The sequence below is a fragment of the Lampetra planeri genome, chromosome 62 (assembly GCF_965212315.1).
Source record: "Lampetra planeri chromosome 62, kcLamPlan1.2.h2, whole genome shotgun sequence".
Taxonomy (NCBI): Eukaryota; Metazoa; Chordata; class Hyperoartia; order Petromyzontiformes; family Petromyzontidae; genus Lampetra; species Lampetra planeri.
In genome coordinates, this window is record NC_136168.1 from 5,298,940 (window position 1) to 5,319,039 (window position 20,100).

At 51.3% G+C, this 20,100-nt stretch overlaps 1 protein-coding gene across 2 annotated transcripts; it reads left to right on the top strand.

Annotated features, from left to right (window-relative positions):
- Nucleotides 1–4,210: 4,210 nt before the first annotated feature.
- RACGAP1 (Rac GTPase activating protein 1) lies at nt 4,211–19,428 on the top strand. Of its 2 annotated transcripts, none has more exons than XM_078619353.1 (17): nt 4,211–4,297; nt 6,546–6,717; nt 7,067–7,269; nt 7,740–7,879; nt 8,345–8,423; nt 9,154–9,201; nt 10,152–10,229; nt 10,623–10,767; nt 11,882–11,973; nt 12,752–12,916; nt 13,055–13,150; nt 14,074–14,275; nt 16,328–16,433; nt 16,972–17,104; nt 17,798–17,912; nt 18,815–18,929; nt 19,110–19,428. In XM_078619353.1, the coding sequence occupies exons 2-17, from the start codon at nt 6,633–6,635 to the stop codon at nt 19,189–19,191; spliced, it is 1,884 nt and encodes a 627-aa protein (XP_078475479.1). In that variant the 5' UTR covers nt 4,211–4,297; nt 6,546–6,632; the 3' UTR covers nt 19,192–19,428. The 2 variants fall into 2 exon arrangements, with proteins under 2 accessions (XP_078475479.1, XP_078475480.1); XM_078619354.1 differs by lacking the exon at nt 4,211–4,297 and adding an exon at nt 4,561–4,672.
- Nucleotides 19,429–20,100: the final 672 nt, after the last annotated feature.

The window sequence follows — 20,100 nt, forward strand, 5'->3', positions numbered from 1 at the left end:
ATATATTTGGGATGTTTTGGCCATAAATTATCCCATCAGTGAAGAGTCGGAGAACGTTCCCTGGCCTGTTGTGAGTAGCCACGGTGTGAGATTGTGGTCACTCGCATCACAATCATGGAACATCATCGTCGTCATTATCACGGTCCGCGGCCAGATAGCCCGTAGGTGGTCCACTGCACATTTCGTCATTAGTTGTTTCCACTTTTCTCCCCGTCTTGCAGTGCCAACGTGCTCAGGTAGCGCACACGACGGAACGTAATGCCCGATTCACAAATACGAAGGTGCCATCGTCGCAGGCAGCGATAACGCCACACCGGTGCTCATGACGCAATTATTTGGCTCATCGACCACCTCGGAGTAAAGTGACAGCGTGGGGCCTGCCTCCGTCAATTTTCGGCCGTACGAAGAAGTAAGCGTGGGGCTGCACGTGGGAGAACATCGGTTCGTGACCCGTGTTCGCTAACCCACTGTTCTGTACCGCCATCTGTTGGTCACCGATCCTCACACGCAAATGGGACACGGTGAGTCTTGGTTTGTCCTGCCGGTTCCGAGACCAACTTTGGCTGGCAAGGGATATTGTGGTTGCTTGACAGGAAAAGCAAACTCTGGACCGGTTTCAACCTTCTGGGTCTCATCGGCGTGCTCGCAAGCAATGCTTGCTGATGGGATTAAACAAAACACGTTGTATTTATATGCGGAGACGTCACGTTTTTTTCGGATATTTCATTTTTTCGATAATGTGCGCGATGAGTTTGTGTATGCCAATGTATATGCAAGTGCGTTCATCACCAATCAATGATGGTCCAGCAGTGGATCGATCATGGCTGATGATGATAATGATGTTGTTGTTGCATTGGAGGGAATACTGGCACGGTAGGCGGACCTAAAAATATGAAGTTGGCATGAAAGGAAACTGCCATTGTTTGTATTATATTGTGTTAACACGTCGTCGGCTTTCGCGACCAATATCCTTCACAATAGAGGTGTTTTGGGTTAGATCGCGTAAATATATAAATGTGTCGTTAAACCCGCCACCACCCGACACAGCCAACTAGTAAGGGTTGTCACGTAAACAGAACGTGCCTATCCTCACTAGTACAGCACACCGGTGTGTTGGAGAGCCAAGCCACAACATTTACAATCCGAGTACGACTTTTCGCCAGTAATTACAACCAACTTCATCAGGCGACAGCCAGATCTGTGGAGAAATATTCCCGTTTCGTTCCTTAAAGAGGGATAGATGTTACGGGTTTAACGACACATGTCTATTTACGCGTTCTAACCCAAACGCCCCATATCATGGTTGTATTATATTGTGTTACAGGACTGTATTGTGAGTTTAACACAAAGCTATACCTTCGTCGCTGCTTGAATGTTTTTTGTACGTTTTATGTTACTGGATTTCTACAGTAATAATAATAACAACAACAACAACCACGATGACAATAATCGTGGAGGCTGGACAAACCAAATGTTTTAATTTGTGCCGAAGCGACATTTGTAAATAAAGTCAACAAGCAATTTCAATCATCCGCGTGTGGTGTGGCCTCATTAGAGTTTGGTGGAGGACATGCGGGCGCGTGCGTGTGTGGCTTATTAAGTAGCAGCGGTGGCCGAGCCGCGCTCAGAACCCGGCCACCCGAGTTCCATTCCCGCTCACGGCCTATATCGACGCCAGTGACGATTAGGTCGGCTCGGCCTCAAATGAGCAGGGCATCTGGTGCGGTGTGTGAGCGTCGCCTGTGGGGGAGACAAAGGCGGCCGGGCGTGCTTGTGGCCACCCCATCTCCCCCCCTCGTGTGCCGTACCGCCCTTCGTTGGTGCGACTCGCTAACTGCGCTTGCCCCAACAGTCTGTCAAAGCGACATGGGGGGGGGGGGTCTTTGCGTTTTTGGTCAGGAAATATTTCTGCGTATTCATCAGTCATCATCAAGCAACATCCTCAAATTGCAACGGTGACAGAGCGACCATCATGCTGCTCGGGTTGTCCTTTGTGTCATCCACGACTCGACCACCGCTCTCCATACTGATGGAGCTCGTTGCAATTCCAGGCCAAACGTCGGACTCAGATTGTAAATGTTCTGGCTTGGCTCTCCAACACACCGGTGTGCTGCACTAGTGACGAATTGGCCACGTTCTGTTTCCGTGACAAACCTTACTAGTTGGCTGTGTCGGGTGGTGGCGGGTTTAACGACACATTTATATATTTACGCGATCTCACCCAAAAAAACCTCTATTAAGGATTATACAAGTACAATCACCGACTGTTATTGTCCATTAAAACTCTCTGTGTTTAAATTTTGATTTAAAGCTTTCGTGACTGCAGAGATTCATATTATTGGTTCTTTCGGTAAAGTCACGTAGAAGGGAAATAATACAATAATATAAATATAAAACAATAAAAATTCTCACGACGCTTCGACTGCAACACAAGCAATCATCATCGATGATGATTGGTTCTTTCGGTGACTTTACCGAAAGAACCAAGAATATGAATCTCTGTGTTTAGTTTATTCTGTTAACTGTGCTTGTCCACACACTGCCAAAACTCCCCCGTATAGCCTCTAGCAGACTGCTGGGGCAAGTGCTGTTAGCGACCAGCACCTATCAGAATGTTTACTTCTAGTGCAATCCGATGAGCTAGAAAGCTCTTTATTTCACAGACGTCCAGTGAGGTCACGTGATCAGAACGCTACGACAACAAACAGTACAAACAGCACAGGCAGTTGTTCAAAGTACAAGAAAGGTGAATAGATCCCTTAAAAATGTTTATACATACAGATTAAACTAAACCATTTTTTGTGTCTTACCAGGTAAAGCCCACTGAGCTAGTAACTCATGTTTCAGAATAACCCGGCCACAAATGATAGCTCAATAAAGTGGCTTATCATATGGACATCCATAGCAGCCAAATAATCTAAATCATCTAAAGGCCCGCACGGCACACGAGGGGGTGGGTGGCCAGCACCACGCCCGACCACCTTTGTCTCCCCAGTGGCGATGTTTACGACACACCGCACCAGGTACTCATTTGAGGCTGAGTCAACCTAGACGAGGGCCTGCGACCGGCAGCATTACTCAGTGGGCTTTACCTGGTAAGATAAAGATACACCTTTGTTGTGATGTGTGTTTTTGTTAGTGATGTGTTTTCTATACTTTGCACTCCTATCGTGTTGTTTGCGTTGTTTGTTGTAACTTTCTGACCCCGTGACCCTAGGGGCCGTCCATAAATGACGTCACGCACCTGGTGGGGGGGGGGGGTCAGACATTTGTGACGATGTGTGACGATGAGGGGGGGGTTTGAGAAATGTGACGTCACATCAAAATGTGCAATTTTAAATAAATATAGACAACACGTTCTACTTAATTAAATATACTTTTTAATAAATGTTTTCTCCTACAACAGCGCCACATTAAATACGCACTACAATGACAATAGTTTAAAGCGATTTGAAGCATGTTTTATTTTGGGGGGGGGGCAGAGCTTTGTGATGTCATATTTGAGGGGGGGGGGGGCTGACTTTTGTGACGCCGTGTGACGATGATGGGGGGGGGGGGTCAAAAAACGTCCAAAATCGCGTGACGTCATTTATGGACGGCCCCTTAAGGTTGCAATTCCTTGAGTGAAAAACATCCGATTTAGTTAAATAGATTTTCTTGGTTCTTTCAGTAAAGTCACGTAGAAGGGAAATAATAAAATATGGGTTGTTATTTTATTTATTGTTTTATTAGTTCCCTTCTACGTGATTTGTACCGGCTTTTTTATTTATTGCAAGCATGTATTCTTTTTCATGGTTTTTCAGTGAATTATAAGGGAATATGAAATTAATCCTCGACAAGAATCGGGGCGAAGCCGGCTAGTAAAGCTTTCTTTTCATAAATAAATGTATGGATACATCTTCTTGGTTCTTTCGGTAAAGTCACGTAGAAAAGAAATAATAAAATAATAAAAATAAATCGATTACATTTTCTTGCTGTGGTTTTCACACCTGATGATGATTGCTTGTGTTGCAATCGAAACGTCGTGAGAATTTAATTGTTTAATTTATATAATTTTATTATTTCCCTCCTACGTGACTTTACCGAAAGCACCAAGAATATGAATCCCTGCAGTAACGAATCGAAATGTGTGACTAATTAATATTCATGAAGTGACGTCACCAAACTGCCTTAACAAATGCAAATTAGGGAGCGGTTGGTGACGTCGGCGCCGCGTTCAAATCTGATTGGTCGCTGTGGCAATTTGAATCTGGCGGAAGGCGCGATCGCGGGTGCCGGGGTGCGTCTTTCTTCTGAGGTGATTTTAAAATTATAACAATTTAAAATTTAAATAACGCGCGTATATTTTGACTTGTGTGTGTTGTTTTGTATCGCTAAGAAGGATGTTTTTAATGTGTCGCTTCGTCCGAGCGAAGCCACCGCCTCGGGGGGCTGAGTGCTCGGGTCGTTGTTGTTGTCGGGGGCGAGTCGAGGCCTGAGACGCCGCCTGGCCACGGCACAAGGCCTCAATGCGGCCCATTGTTTGAGGCGAGCGTGGGCTTTTGAAGCTTCTTAATTAAACAATTCTAAAAAACAAACTATGTCAACTATGTCACCCCCCCCCCCCTCTCACCAAAGTATTCGCGATACGAGGCGATTGCGTCTAAACTAGCCTGATAGCGCGTCTGCATCGGTAGGTCCCCAGGGCGGGTATTTACCTACACACATTACACACAGTACACATTACACACAGTACACATTACACACAGTACACATTACACACAGTACACATTACACACAGTACACATTACACACAGTACACATTACACACAGTACAGAGCAAGTGCACCACTTTGTCTGACTCCACTGCTGGATGACGGGGCTTCCCCCCCCCTCGTGTTATCCACTCGTGTGTACAGGACATGATAATTGGTTTTTTACCCTTTTATCTGGCAACAAGGGTAAACAACCAATTATCATATTTTGCTACTGGCAAAGGAGGTTCCAATTGTGTAATTATGCGTACAGCCGTTTCGTCAGTCTCAGCAGGCGATTATTATTTAGTTTGCGGAGTAATCGTTCCCGTGTGTTGTATGTGTGGGGGGAGCGGTGGTGTAGCGGTTAGCGCACTGCGCTACGAACCTGGTCACTCGAGTTCTATTCCCGATTATCTGAAACCGTTCTGGGCCTCCTCTAGGTCGACTCGACCTCAAACGAGTACATGGTGCGGTGTGTGGTAAACATCGCCACTGGGGAGACAAAGGCGGCCGGGCGTGGTGCTGGGCACCCACCCTCTCGCGTGCCCTTTATAGGTGCTACTCGCTAACAGCACTTGCCCCAAGTCTGTTACAGGCTATACGGGGGATCTTTGTGTGGAAGGGCAGAAGAGCGACGCTCACAACAACGAGCTGAGCACCTTGCGGATAAAACACAGAAAGTTGGCACAGAAAGGCACCTGCTGGGTCTGTCCCGTGACCTTCCAGCGGGCCTTCAACACTTCACGTGGCCTTAAAGTGCACCTAGCCTGGCACAGGCGCCGTGGTTGACGTCACCGTCACTAGGTTTCAGAATCCCAAGCAGTCACCCGTCTAATCCCTCACCGTGTTTAACGCTGCTAAGTTTGGAAGGATTGTGTTGTGAGGATTATCGTTCTGTTGTCCTACCCACATTTATTTTGTGTGAATGTCGTCTTTGAAAAACCTGAGCCTGTGGCGGAAATTCCACTTTTCTATGACGGGGGTGGGGTGGAGGCTCTGCAGTCTGTCACATACAATCCACTGCTGGACGAAGCCCTCCCCAAACCATCACCACCTCCTCTCGTCCTGCGGTGCAACCACTCGGGCAATCTGCACACCAGCCGCTCATCGCTTCGTCACCGCAGTGGATGATGTCCTCTTGGGTGTGCAGCGGTTAGCGCGCTGCTGCACTACGAAACTGGTGACCCGAGTTCGATTCCTGCTCTCGGCCAACATCGATGACGATTATCTGAACTGGTCCCTGGCCTCACCTAGGTCGCCTCTGCACCAAATGGGTACCTGGTGCTGTGTGTAAGGATTGCCACGAGTGAGACAAAGGCGGCCGTTTCAGGACGTTGCAGGGAGGGAATGTGCAAACTAACGAGCAAAAAAACAATGAAAATTCATCAACTCGCACTGGACAGCGTAGTGAAGGGTGGGGAATAGCCCCCAGTACTGACCCAGCGTAGGGGCACCTTCATTCAGCTTTTTTTATATTGCCATTTGCCCATTTTACCACATTCAGCGTTTATTGGATAGAAAATTTAATATATAAAAGTTATGTTTTTTTATCACAGGCCATATGAATTTGTACAGTAGCCCACATACCATTGATATCACAATTCATGATTCAGTATATTCATGCTCATTTGCTGAATGTATAATCTAGAGCACTATCAATCTATAGAATCCACAGTGGTTAAAAAAAACAAAGTATATTTCATTTACACTTATCCCGTTCATACACGCACAATTCGCTGCATGTGTTATGACCGTATTAACCGATTTTCCCGATTAATTGTTGCGCCTGCACCTTCACTTTCCTGGTAGGACGTTGGATCGAGGCTGCCGCCCGTAGCATTCCCCCTGCTGCACGCATACACGCCCTTCATCCGTGTTTGACGAGGCCAGGAGACAATGGCGACCGTTAAGGGGGCCCTGCTGCCCCTCTTTGACGACATGGTGCGGCAGACGGACATCCTCACCATGGGCATCGAGCCAGGTGAGTCCACCATGGGGGTCGAGTGTTGGCTAGGGTATACTGGTGGGCAAGGTTCTGTGGTTTAGGGCAAGGGTAGACTCGTGGCCATGGGTTGACCCTGCTGGGTAAAGGTAGACTGTGGTGCACAAGGGTATGTGGGTGAGGATCGACCGTGGCAGTTAGAGTGCAACTCTAATGGGAAAGGGCAAAGTAATCTCATGGACGGCGATGCCAACCCATGGTGGGCAAGGGCAACATAAAGGTTACAGTGGGCTAGAAGAAGTCCCAATTTGTCACCGAACCATCAATGAAATTGGCAACACGGAGCCTAGAATGACAGCTCGCTCCCCCCCTCCTATCCCCCCCGCAGAGTTTGTAGCGTTTGTGCGGAGCGTCGAGGATGCGCGGCGGCGCTGGCAGGGCGTGGAGACGGAGCTGGGGCGGTGCCGCCAGGCGCTCGCCAAGACGGAGACGGAGCGCGCGGCGCTCGACGTGAAGCTGAAGCACGCACGCAACCAGGTGGACGTGGAGATCAAGCGCCGCCAGAAGGCGGAGGTGGAGTGCGAGCGCCTGGTACGATCCGTGCGCGAGTCGCGGGTGTTTAATGTTGCGCAGCGGCCGTGCCTCGCCGCATTATGCGTGTTGAAATTATTTCGTACGGTACGTAGATAAGCATGCTTATCGGAGGTTAGCCAACAGTGCGGATTTGGCGAAGGCCCAGGACCGCGTGACGTATCAATCGCCTTCGATGGTAGTAGCCGTGGCCAGGAATTGAACTCCGAGTCGTTGGGTTCTGTCGCGCACGGTGCATTATAAACCGCTGCACCACTGCTGCGTGACGTTCGTACCAACCTCCTCCCCCGGTTCCAGCGAGGGATTAGGATTGCTTTTGAAAACGTAACGTGGCTCTGATTACTGATTGCTCGTGGCTTAGTAAGCAAGGTAACACTCTCGCTCGCATGTTCGACCTCGAAGTTTTTCCGCCCGCGCCCCTGACGCTTCACTGTCCCTCGCGTGTGCCGCCGTCGTGATGGTGCTCCCAGGACCGTCAGATCCAGCTCATCCGGGAGCTGCTGCTGGTGCAGGACAGCAGCTGCAGCTTGCAGCTGAGCGAGGAGCAGCGCAATGCCCTCGCCTTCCTCAACACCCGCACCTCCAGCGGCCTCGCGCCCAAGGCTCACCGGTAACCAACGTGGGTGGGGGAGGCGGGGAGGATCGTAGTAATAACAGTCAGGGTCCACCGGACTAACACTCGCAGTGCTTGAGAGATAACTGCCTGCCGACAGATTGTTCTACAGGTTTCCCTCACTTTACGCAGTTGATGTATTACAAATTAAAGGGCACGCAAAGCATGAGACAACTGCCTACCGAGTAGCGCGTACAGAACACAGACGCAATGTTTTACCACGTCTGACCGCATAGCCGCACGAGAGTAATCAAACCGCATAATAGAGTGCATTTTGGGTCGAAATAGTTTTGCTGCATAAACAAAGCGAGATTGCGCAAGCTGAATGCGCGTAACGTGAGGGCAACCTTTACACATTAAAGTATGGATATGATAAACTCACCAGCTTGCGTGCCGTGTGTACACTGTGTGCCTGGTTTTACACCACCACCACCCTATCCACCGGTACCACCCTACCGCCAGCCTCACCCGCATTGATGAATCGTCCAACTCCATCCTGTCGGCGTCGGACATCAGCTACGACCGCACGGACGATGACCTGGTGAGTGGACAATGGCTTCTTTGGTGGTGATATACGAGATCGGCCACTTTGTTGCTATGCCCCTGAAATGCATTATGTCCGTGTGTCCATCCCAAGGGCATAGTATTAATAAAATTAATAAAATCCCACTATTCACCGCACAGAATACCAGCGAAAAAATGCAAGAATATCGTTTTTAGGGGCAATATTGGTGATGAAATATTTGTATTTTAAACTTTGTTGCTATGCCCCTGAAATGCATTATGTCCGTGTGTCCATCCCAAGGGCATAGTATTAAGAAAATTAATAAAATCCCACTATTCACCGCACAGAATACCAGCGCAAAAATGCAAGAATATCGTTTTTAGGGGCAATATTGGTGATGAAATATTTGTATTTTAAACTTCATGCTGCTTACCAGTGATTGGTGCGTGTGTGTTGGCATGTGCATGTGTGTGTGGATATTTGAGCCCACACACAGTCAGGAGGTCACGGTCTGCCCTGTGTACCTCTGGCCATCCATACTCATTTTAAGTCTTGAGTCGATCTAGGGGAGGCCCAAGACCGGTTAACATATTTGCCACCGTTATTGGTCGCCGAGTTCGTAGCGCATTTGCCCCAAAATTGCGGTTACGCATTCTGGTCTTAAAAATAGCCGTGGTGGCTAAGCAGTTGTGGCTGCGTTATTCCGCGTTGCATCGTGTTAACGCTCGCCGTTTGGCTTTGTCGTGCGGCGTGCTGCCTTTCCCAGGACACGGACGCGTCTGTGCTGCGGAGCGGGCGTAGGGGAGACAAGCGGGTGCGTGCGTGTGTGTGCCGCACCTCACGATGCCGCCCTTTGATCCGCTGCTCGTGTATTGACCTAGCGCTGTCATCGGCTGAGTTGCTGCACCACCTTCATCATAATCCTACTAAGCTACTAAAACTAAACTCTTCTTTACTTGACCAGGTAAGGCCGACTGAGCTGTATAGCTCTTTTTCAGATGCGACCTGACCACAAATCATAGCTCAGCGAAGTGGCTTATTGCGTGGAAATTTATAGCAGCAAAATACTCTAAATGCACGTTGATTCTAAATGTGGAGGGAAAAACCGGAGGACCCGGGGAAAAATCCACGGGACCACAGAGAGAGAGAGACATGCCGACTCCAAATATACAGCAGGCGCCAAGGTCGAGATCGAACCCACGACCTCCTGTATACCAGGCGAGGTAGTTAACATCTAGCCACCGTGGCGATGAAAGGCATTACAGCTCTTAAGGCGGTTGTCTGGCTTGACCACCAAAATGTGAAATTGTAGTTGTTGCTCTACATGTTCATCAGCCATATGAAAGAACTAAAAATCACGAGCCATGCTCTCTCTACTCTGAATAAAGGCCCTTCCCACACTTGCAATCCGTTGATTTGGAACCTCTTATGTGATGGGTTTCGTTGACCCCTATAGCTGCTAGAGGCTGCTCAAAAATTATTTCTGACTACTCACCAGTGGCACTGATTAGTTCCACTCTGTCAATCTGCCCCACCCATCCCACTGTTCACCAACTTACAATCTATATCATTGAATGGCTAAACAACCTAAGCATCAACTTAGAATATTTGTTACTTTTCCAAAAAAAATCCCACTTACCATAATGACCCTGTTGCTTGGCTCGGTTTACGTGTGTCGGTGGAAATAAAAATAAAGCAGTTGGTAGAAGTGGTCATCTGTGTATACTTACGGTCGTGTTTCCCCTCCCGTGGTCGTCTGCGCAGAAGTCTCCGCGCCTGCACCACGCTGAGACGCCACCGGTCCCCATCAAACGCTCCTGCATGATCTCCGAGGAGGCCAAGGTCGGCTTTCTGCACACCGTATTTGTGGGAATGCGGACAGGTTGTCGTTGACTGGGGGTTGGCAACCTGCGGCTCTTTAAGGACTGCTTCGTGACGTCATTTATTCAGGACCACCACCGTCTTCGTATTCACCACGTGCATCGCGGCTCCTGAAATATTGAGATTTTGCCGCTCTTGTTATTTTGGTTGCCGACCCCTGGTCGTTGACCCTTTAAGTCCGGTGCGTCTGTTCCGCGTGGTTCTGTTGCCCACCGATTGCACGCCTTTGTTCGTCGCCAGCCTCCCCCCTTCTCCGTTCTATGTCGTCTTGTGATTTGCGTAAATGAACCGGCGGTGAAAGTATTTGGTTCTGACGGGAGAACTCCGTTGTTGTTGTTGCCGACGGCGGTGCAGGGTAACGAGTCGATCATCGCCACGACGACGGTGACGGTGCCGCAGCACGGCGGCACCATCGAGGCGGTGTCCACCATCGAGACGGTGACGCGGCCCTCACGCCGCCGCTCCAGCCGCGGGCGCCGGCTCTCGGCCGTCAACGGCGGTGAGGCCCGGGCGGAGTGGGGGGGCCGCACGCACGCACGGGGAGAGGAGAAGACGTACAGGGAGCGGTGGGTGGACGACACAGGAGAAGAGATCAGAATCAGAATATTTATTTATAATGGAGGAATCCGATGAGCTTATAAAGCAGATATCCAGTTGGAGCAGGTCGGAACATTACAACAACAAACAATACAAAAACACAATAGGAATTTAAAGTATTGGAAACGTAATAAAATAGCTTAAAATATATACAAATAAAACTAAATAAATTCTTAAATTTTGACTTAACTTTCGTGACGACAGGAATTCATCTTCGGTTCTTTCGGTAAAGTCACGTAGATAGAAAATTAAACAAATAAAAACTATATATACATATAAACAAAAAACTCACGACGTTTCGATCGCAACACAAGCGGTCGTCATCTAACCAAATTCTCTCTTACCAAGTAAAGCCCACTCCGATATTGGGGTCTTTTTCAGAAGCGACCTGGCCACAAATGATAGCTCAACGAAGTGGCTTATGTGGAAATGTATAGCGGCAAAATAACCTAAATAATTTAAACGCACGTTTCAAGGTGGGGGGGGGGGAGGTTTTGGGGAGGAGTATGAAGGGACAGGGGATGCGCAGGGAGAGGAGGAGATGCAATGGGTGGAAGCGTTGGAGGGGAAGAGACGTTGGAAAGGATAAGGGGGCATCAGAGGATGTAGGGACAAGGGGAGATGTATGGGGAGGGGAGGAGACTCAATGGAGAGGGGGAGTTTCCAGGATACACACATGTGTATGGTCGCGTGTCTTCCCGTCTGCCGCCGTGTGTCTCTGTCTCACCGTGCGTCTCCATATCCTCATCCCGTGTCTGTGTATCTCTGTGACTCTCCGTGTCTGACTTGTGTGTCTCAGTAACTCAATGTGTCTCACCCCGTGTCTCACCCCGTGTCTCACCCCGTGTCTCACCCCTTGTCTCACCCCTTGTCTCACCCCTTGTCTCACCCCTTGTCTCACCCCTTGTCTCACCCCTTGTCTCACCCCTTGTCTCACCCCGTGTCTCCGCGTGTCTCTGCGTGTTTCCGCGTTTCTCTCCGTGGCTCACCGATTCTCGCCGTGTGCCGCCCTACAGAGCCAAATGTCATGTCTGTGGCCATGCCGACCCACGGTGCCGGAGACGGCACCCCCAGGAGTCTGCGGCAGCACGACTTTGTGCAGAAGACGGTAGGGGGCGCTCTCTCCCACTGCTCGCGCACACTAAGAATACAATGACAAAGATCCCCCATATAGCTTGTAACAGACTGGTGGGGCAAGTGCTGTAAGCGAGCACCTATGAAGGCCAACACGGCACATGAGTGAATGGGTGACCAACACCGCCTTTGTCTCCCTAGTGGCGATGTTTCTACACCGCACCAGTTACTCATTTGAGGCTGAGTCGACCTAGGGGAGGCACAAATTGAACTCGGGTCGCCGGATTCATAGCACAGCGTGCTAACCAAGACACTACCGCTCCCTACACTAAGAATACACATATATATGCACTGTGTGCACGTTTAAATACGTGCGTTAAATGTGTGTACCTCTGGCCGCGCGTCTGAACAAATGTATGCTTGGGCGCGCGATTGCCTGTGTTTGCGCACGTGTACAGACCTGCGTGTACCTATAAACTATTTTGATTTCACCAGGTAAGGCCCACTGAGCTACGTAGCTCTTTCCAAAAGTGACCTGGCCACAAATGATCGCTCAACGAAGTGGCTAATCACGTGCAAATTTATAGCGGCTAAATTCTTTAAACGCGTGATGTTGATTCTAAATGTGGAAGGAAAAACCGGAGGACCCGGAGACAAATCCACGCGACCACGGGGAGAGAAACATGCAAACTCCAAATATCCAGGCGTCAGGGTCGGGATCGAGCCCATGTGCCAGGCGAGGTATTTCAACATCTGACCACCGTGGTGCCCTCTCCCCACTCGTCTGAATGTGCGTGCCCCGTGCGTCGCAGTCGATCAAGCCGGAGGCGTGCGTCCCGTGTGGACGGCGCATCCGCTTCGGCAAGATGGTGCTGCGGTGCCGCGAGTGCCGCACGGCGGCTCACCCCGAGTGCCGCGACCGCTGCCCCCTGCCGTGCACGCCGGCCGTGCCCAGCACGCCGCTCACGCTGGCCGAGGTAAATCGTCGTTCTCATCGTCGTCGTCGCGATAATCTTTCTTCCACGAGGCGCCTTTCATGTCGAAATATCTCAAAGCGCTGCGGTACGTAAAACAAGTTCTTTATATGCAAAATAAAACAAAGACGACGTTTGCAGGGCACGGTGGCCGACTTTGCGCCGAGCACGGCGCCCATGATCCCCATGCTCGTCATCCGCTGCGTGGGGGAGATCGAGCAGAAGGGCATGCACGAGGTGAGCACCACCCCCAGCCACCCCCCCACCTCGCATGCCTTGCCCAGCTCCTCCACACCTGCCCTTACATTACCCTTGTGTTGCCATGCTACTTAATCTGATTGTTTGCCCTGTCCCCTGCATTATCCTGTTCCTGCATGACCTCTCTTGTTTTCCTCTGATATTCATGCCCTTGCCTCGCCCCCCCCCCCCCCCCAGCCTATTGTTGAGAGCTTGGCTATCCAATAATTTTAACCGTTTACTCGACCAATAATCGGTTAGCTTATAATCGGTTAGATTATTCATGTTATGGTATAACATGCAAAATAGTTGGGAAAACAGGGTGAGGGCGACACAATTGGCGTCTTCTGCGTGTGGTACTTAGGGGGTTTCCCACCTTCGGGAGCGGTGGCCCAGTGGTTGGCGCACCACGCTACGAACCCAACGCCCCGTGTTTGATTTCTGGCCACGGTCAACATCGGGGGGTGAATGTCAGAACCAGTTCTGGGCATCCCCCTGGGCCAGTGTTTTTTACTGCAAGGCCCGCGGGCCACTGGCGACCCCTGGTGGCCTTCAGTGCGGCCTCTGGCGCCACCCCATCATGCCGCTGTCAAACCCCAATGGTTTCAAATGTGTGGCAGCACCTCACACTGGTGATGTTTTATCGGCAAAAGTGCCCCCCCTCTGAGAATTAGTGAAGAACACTGCCCTAGGTCGACTTAGGCTCACACGAGTGCCTGGTGGCGTTGTGTAAACATCAGCATGACAAAGATCGGCCGGGTATCTCCCTCGCCACATCAATACCATTGCGTGGCCATGCCGGCCTTAATAATAGGCGCTCGCTAACAGCGACCCGCCTCAACACGACAGTCTGTCAAAGACTACACGGTGGAGGGGAGGGGTGGAATGTTCACTTTTTTGTCTCCCGTGCCGGATGGCGTCAGACGGGGATCTACCGCGTGCCGGGCTGCGACCGCACGGTGAAGGAGCTGAAGGAGCGTTTCGTGCGTGGCCGCGGCACCGTGCCGGTGCTCAGCAAGGTGGAGGACGTCCACGTGGTGTGCGGCCTCCTCAAGGACTTCCTGCGCAGCCTCAAGGAGCCGCTACTCACCTTCGCGCTCAACGGCACGTTCATGGCGGCCGCAGGTGAGCGGGCCTGCGCCATGAACCCCTCAACTAAAACCCCACTAAGCCATTCGCTCTTTTTCAGAAGCGAAAATCGGGAGGGGGGGACCAGCGGTCCAGACAAAAAAACGACACCTAGAATTCTCAACTCGTGTGTACATTCAAATAAACAACCTTCATTCCAGCTGCTGATTGTGTTCACTTTTCCCTCGCCATATGTTGTCTTTAGCTTTAGAAGGGGCTCATCATCATCATGTGGGAATTTCTCGCAGCCAAATATTCTAAACGTTTCATGTTGATTTTAAATTTGGAGGGGAAAAACCAGAGGACCCGGAGAAAAACCCACGCGACCACTGGGAGAGAGACACGCAGACTCCAAATATTTTGCAGGCGTCAGGATCGAACCCACCACCTCCTGTGTATACCAGGCGCGGGAGTCAACATCTCACCACCTGCTGAAATAGTGTGCGATCTGTCGTTTTCTGTTGTTATTGTAATTTGTTGTTATGTTGTTGCTTTTTTGTTGTGTTTTCGCAGAGACAGTTAGGCCACGTAACGATGATCCGACAGAATTTGTAACGCTAAATAGTCGTTGGGCACGATTCACAATTGACGCTGGTTGTAACTATCGGCGGAACGGTCGTGCCCAATTGTTAGACGTCGTGTGCCTTGTTCCCCAATATGGGCGGCGGTGCTGCTGATGGAGCAGTAATAAATTAGCACGTTTGTTCATCACGTGACACCTTTGTTAATTGCCAGTGTCGGGTGGAGGAGGGTGTACGACACACATTTTACACACGCGGCCCATCCCAAAAGTCGTGCTAGCCTCCAATTAGCAGGATTGGCTATGCACAGTGCGAAAGAAGTTCAACATGTACACATACAAACTTGCACACGATACTTCTTCTTTGTATATACGGCTCTCCACGTATGAAAAAAGTTTCTCTTACACAAATCGTCAGCCGCTCTACCTTCTGGGTTCGCATTATTTCAGCAGCATTGATTCAAATACAGTAAGACCCCTGGTTGCGGAAGGCCCCCGACTTATGGAAATCCAACTTTATGGAAATTCTTCCATAAATGTTTGCGTTAGTTACATAAGCGCAAGTAGTGCAGCGCGGTGAGGTTGCGGATGAATACCGCGGAGCGAGGCGTCAGCACCGCCTTGTGCCTCGCTCCGCCAAAACGCCGCCTTCACTGAGCCCGAGGTTCACCAGGATTGAAGTAAATTGAAATGTTTGTCGCGTTACGTCATTGTAGCGTGACGTAATTGTTCGTTTTCTATGCTTAGAACGCTTTTTTTGCCCATGTTTCTGTTGTTAGTTTTTTTTATTTTGAGTTTCTTTCACGGGTTATTTACTGTATGTACTTTATTTAACACAATTACACTTGGGTTGCTTATGGTTTCATCCAATAGCGATTGGAGAAGACTAGACCTAGCCTAGTGCACGGTAAAATAACATTCGGAGGCTTGTGTTGCTCGTGTTGCCTCCGAAGCGTCGTGATTTAATTTATTTGTTTTCTTTTTTTAACCTACGTGACTTTACCGAAAAAACCAAAGAGTATAACATTCGGAAGTGACTGCTTTCTGATAATAAAACAAAAATCTTGGTATTTATAAACATTCGGGTACAGTAAATGTTCCATTAGTTTAATTATGGGTACTGTTTTGGTAAATATTCAATGAAACGAAAGAATCGTAGGAAGTGCAGAGCGTATTTCCAGCGATGCGATGCCGGGTGGCGATAAAAAACGGATGACAGCGCGATGCAACACTGACAGAAAACGGTAGGGGAGGTGTAACTGTTTCCGCTATGGGATTTTATCTTGAATTTGGTGGGAAATTGTTCAGTTTTGGACATACGGAAAATTCGGGTTACGGATCGTTCTGGGGAACCTAACCCATCCGTAACCCAGGGGCTGCCTGGACAAACAAAACCCGGCCGATTTTGACCGACTGCTGATGAGACGCTGTACGTCGAAACCGGACGCAGACACGCACAAACACTCATGTAAAGATGAACTTTGCAAACTCGCAAGCGTGTTGGCGTGTGTGCCTGCGTGCTTCTACAGAGATCCCGGACGAGGATAACAGTGTCGCGGCCATGTTCCAGGCGATAGACGAGCTGCCGCAGGCCAACCGTGACACGCTCGCCTTCCTCATGCTGCACCTGCAGAAGTGAGGCCCTCGCACGCACACTCTCATTCACGCTCACACTCGCACGCACACACTCACGCACGCACACACTCGCACGCACACACTCGCGCACGCACACACTCACGCACACACTCGCGTGCACACACTCACTCGCACACGCTCGCACACACTCGCACGTTCACTCGTTCGCACGTACATGCAAGCACACACTCGCACACGTTCATTCACTCGCTCACGCTCACTCGCACGCACTCACTCGCACGTGCGCACACGCACGTCTCCACTTGCACACGCTCGCTGACACTCGCACGCAAAGGATCCCCCATAGAGCCCACACAGGCTGCACTCGCACAATCGTACACACATGCTCGCACCAACGCGCTTGTACCCACACACTCGAATGCATATACACATTCATGAGCACAAACTCGCAAATCGCAAACGCACGCACACACGCTTGTATGTTGCACTACGCTTGCTTTCGCACCACGTTTAACAATTCCTCTCTCCCCTGCCCTCCCCTGCCCCTCTGCGCTGCTGCTGCCCGTGCCCTGGCCAGGGTGGCCCAGAGCCTGGACTGCAAGATGGACGCGTACAACTTGGCGCGCGTGTTTGGGCCGACCCTGGTGGGCCACGCGACGGCCGACCCCTCGCCCATGGTCATGCTGCAAGACACGCGGCGCCAGCCAGCGGTGCGGCACGCACACGGGGTTCAGAGTGTGTGTGTGTGTGTGAGTGTGAGAGGGCGCAAGTGTGTGTGTGTGCGAGAGAGACCGACCGTGTGTGTATGCGAGAGTAGGAGTGTGTGTGTGAGCGTACGAGTGTGTGCGTGCGAGAGAGTGCATAGGTGCTTGCTAACAGCACTTGCCCTAACAGTCTATTCAGGCTACATGGGGGATCTTTGTCTTTGTGTGTGAGAGATTGAGTGTGTGTGTTGGGAGTGGTAGTGCAGCAGTTAGCACGCTACGCCACAAACCCGATGACACGGGTTTCATTCCCGCTCACGGCCAACATTAGTGACAATTAACTGACCAGGTCCTGGGCCTCCACTCGGCCTCAAATGAGTACCTGGTGTGGTGTGTAAACATCGCCACGGCGGAGACAAAGGCGGCCGGGCGTGGTGTTGACCACCTACCACCTCGTGTGCCGAGCCGGCCTTCATATAGGTGTTCGCTAACAGCACTTGCCTCTACAGTCTGTTACAGGCTATACGGAGGATCTTTATCTTTGCCTCCCTCCGAGAGTGTTACCAGTTGCAGTCATCACCTGTGTACGTTGACAAAGAGAATACAGCGATGGGGGGGGGGGGGGGAGGATGTCCCTGGTCAATCTTGCTACGGGATCTGAGTTGGACTCCCGGCCGTGTGCCCCGCCGACGAGCGCAGGTGATCGAGCGGCTGCTGTCTCTGTCTCCCGACTACTGGAGCAAGTTCGTGTCGGCCGGCGACAGCAGGAGGCCCGACGACACTTACGGAACTCCTGACCAGCGCACGCCCATCGGTGAGTGGCCATCCACTCTGCACCCGCCGCGGGGCCACGAGTTGAGCACGCTCGGCCTTCGCGACGTCCTTGAAGCGCAAGGGGCTCGTCGTGTAGACGGCGGTAGTTTTGCAGTCGGAGGCAGCGATGCTGCTGTGTGTAATCCCGACCGAGTAATTAGCGCTGTAATTATTGTTATTTATATCTTCTAATTCGGTGGCCCACTCTGTTTTGACTCACGTCACGGGATCTTTCGCCTCCACTGTGCATAGCAGCAGACTGTGCGTGTGTAGTAGTATTTTTAAGGTGAATATGTCCCGAGTAATAGCCGGCCTGCTGGATAGTGCCCACAGACCTGTGTGCCGAGCGTCGAACGCTCTACTGCTGTGCAATGTGACCATTCGGTACCGCTGTAGAGTCGCCGTTAACCCCTTCACAGCAATATTCATTGGTCGTCTGTGCGTCACCATGCAGCCAGCAAAATATGTATTTAAATGCATTAATGTGGTAATAATTTAAAGGAGTGAATGGGGCTTGACCCTTCATCCTTGTGTAACATTGTTTACAATATCTCATGTTGCCACTAGATGGCAGCAGCAGAAAGATCCTCTTGTGTTGCCTGTGTGTTGGCTTACAAACAACCTGTGATTAGGACGGTTGGCTAGGTGCGGGATGAAAGTTCAACGTATACACAACCAACCTACAATCTCCTCGCGTGCAATATCGGGACCGACCGCAGGAGGGCATCGCCCGGATCCGGAGAAGAGACCGGCCGATCCGGCTGTGACAGTTTTAACATTAGCGGCGTGGTGGGAACGCGCGTCGGTCCAACGTGTTCCGTGTTTACCGGCGAGACGGATGCCCGCTAACAGCCCTCGGTGGGGTGCGTGGCGCCGCCGCTGGCGCTTGTTTGCGTGGTGCAGGCTCGAGCATGCTGGGCCCGCTGACCACGCCGGAGATGGTGCACGGCCCCACCCCAACCAAGACTCCGTCGACGAGCTCCCTGTCGCAGCGCTTCAAGTCGACGCTCACCCCCAAGTGAGAGAAGCCGCCACGCGCTCGCACTCTCACCCACAGTGTCCGTCGCGCGGCAGTCAAAAGTGGAGGATATCATTGCACCCCTATTACAATGACGTCGCTAATTGTCAATTACGTTACCGACTGACCTTTTGCCCTCTGCCATCTCCGTCCCTCCCCCCCACCGTGATCCCACGACAGGTTCGGCAGCCGTGCCAAGACCCCATCGGTGACGTCACTTAAGAAGACGGGAAATTACTTTGAGTCCCCGTTGCTCAAGTGAGCCGCTCCGTGCTTCCAATCGACACGACCCCTGCTTTCACAACCCCCACCCCCCCACTGTCCAATCCACCACCGCCGGCTGCCGCGGCATCGGTGGGTAATTGAAGGTGGGGCTGCGAGGCCTGCAACAGGGCGAGTTCGTGCCGAGTCCTGGCCGTGTTGCGCTGGGGCGTCGCCCACGACACGGACGCCGTGGCCGGCACGCCTACAAGCAGCCAATGGGGTTTGGAAAAAAAAATCGGTGGTGGATTTGACACGGGGTGGGGGCGGTTAGGTTGGGGGGGGGGGACTTCAATGGAGCGTAGTCTGGTTCCGGAACAAGATTCCGCTCCGACACACACTCCAGGAAATACCTTAAAAGCAGCTGCCGCTTGGTGCTTGCGCTCATGTAGCCGATGGCTTGTTGCAATGTTTTTCCCGTAATTTGTCTCCGTCGGGGTGACAGCGTCCCGGTTGGACACCAGAGCGGTTGACGGAGCTTTTTAGATTCGTAATTTTAGCTTTAAGTCTGCGTGCATTTTTTATTATAATTTTAGCCGGGGGAGGGCGGGAGCTAGAATCGGCCGTTGCTCCTTGACTTCCGGTTCCTGTGGGGAGGGGTGAGCGACGCTCCGTGCCGGGGTGTCTCCCCCTCCCCCACATCGCCGGTGGTGACTCCGGCTCGCGTTTCACAAGGTTCTGGGCGAACCGTTTTGAAACGAGAAAAGGTGAAACGAAACTCTTCCAGCGGCCGGGTTGACGGCATCGCGCCTACTGACGTGAGCGACGTGGTGTGCCCGCCCCACGCCCGCCGCATACTCTGCCATCATTTGAATGAAGCACCGACTCTCGCTGGGAAAACCCTGGGGTTGGGAGTTTCCACCGGAACCGGACCCGCGAGGTCGTATCGCCGCCGTCCCGGGAACAATGA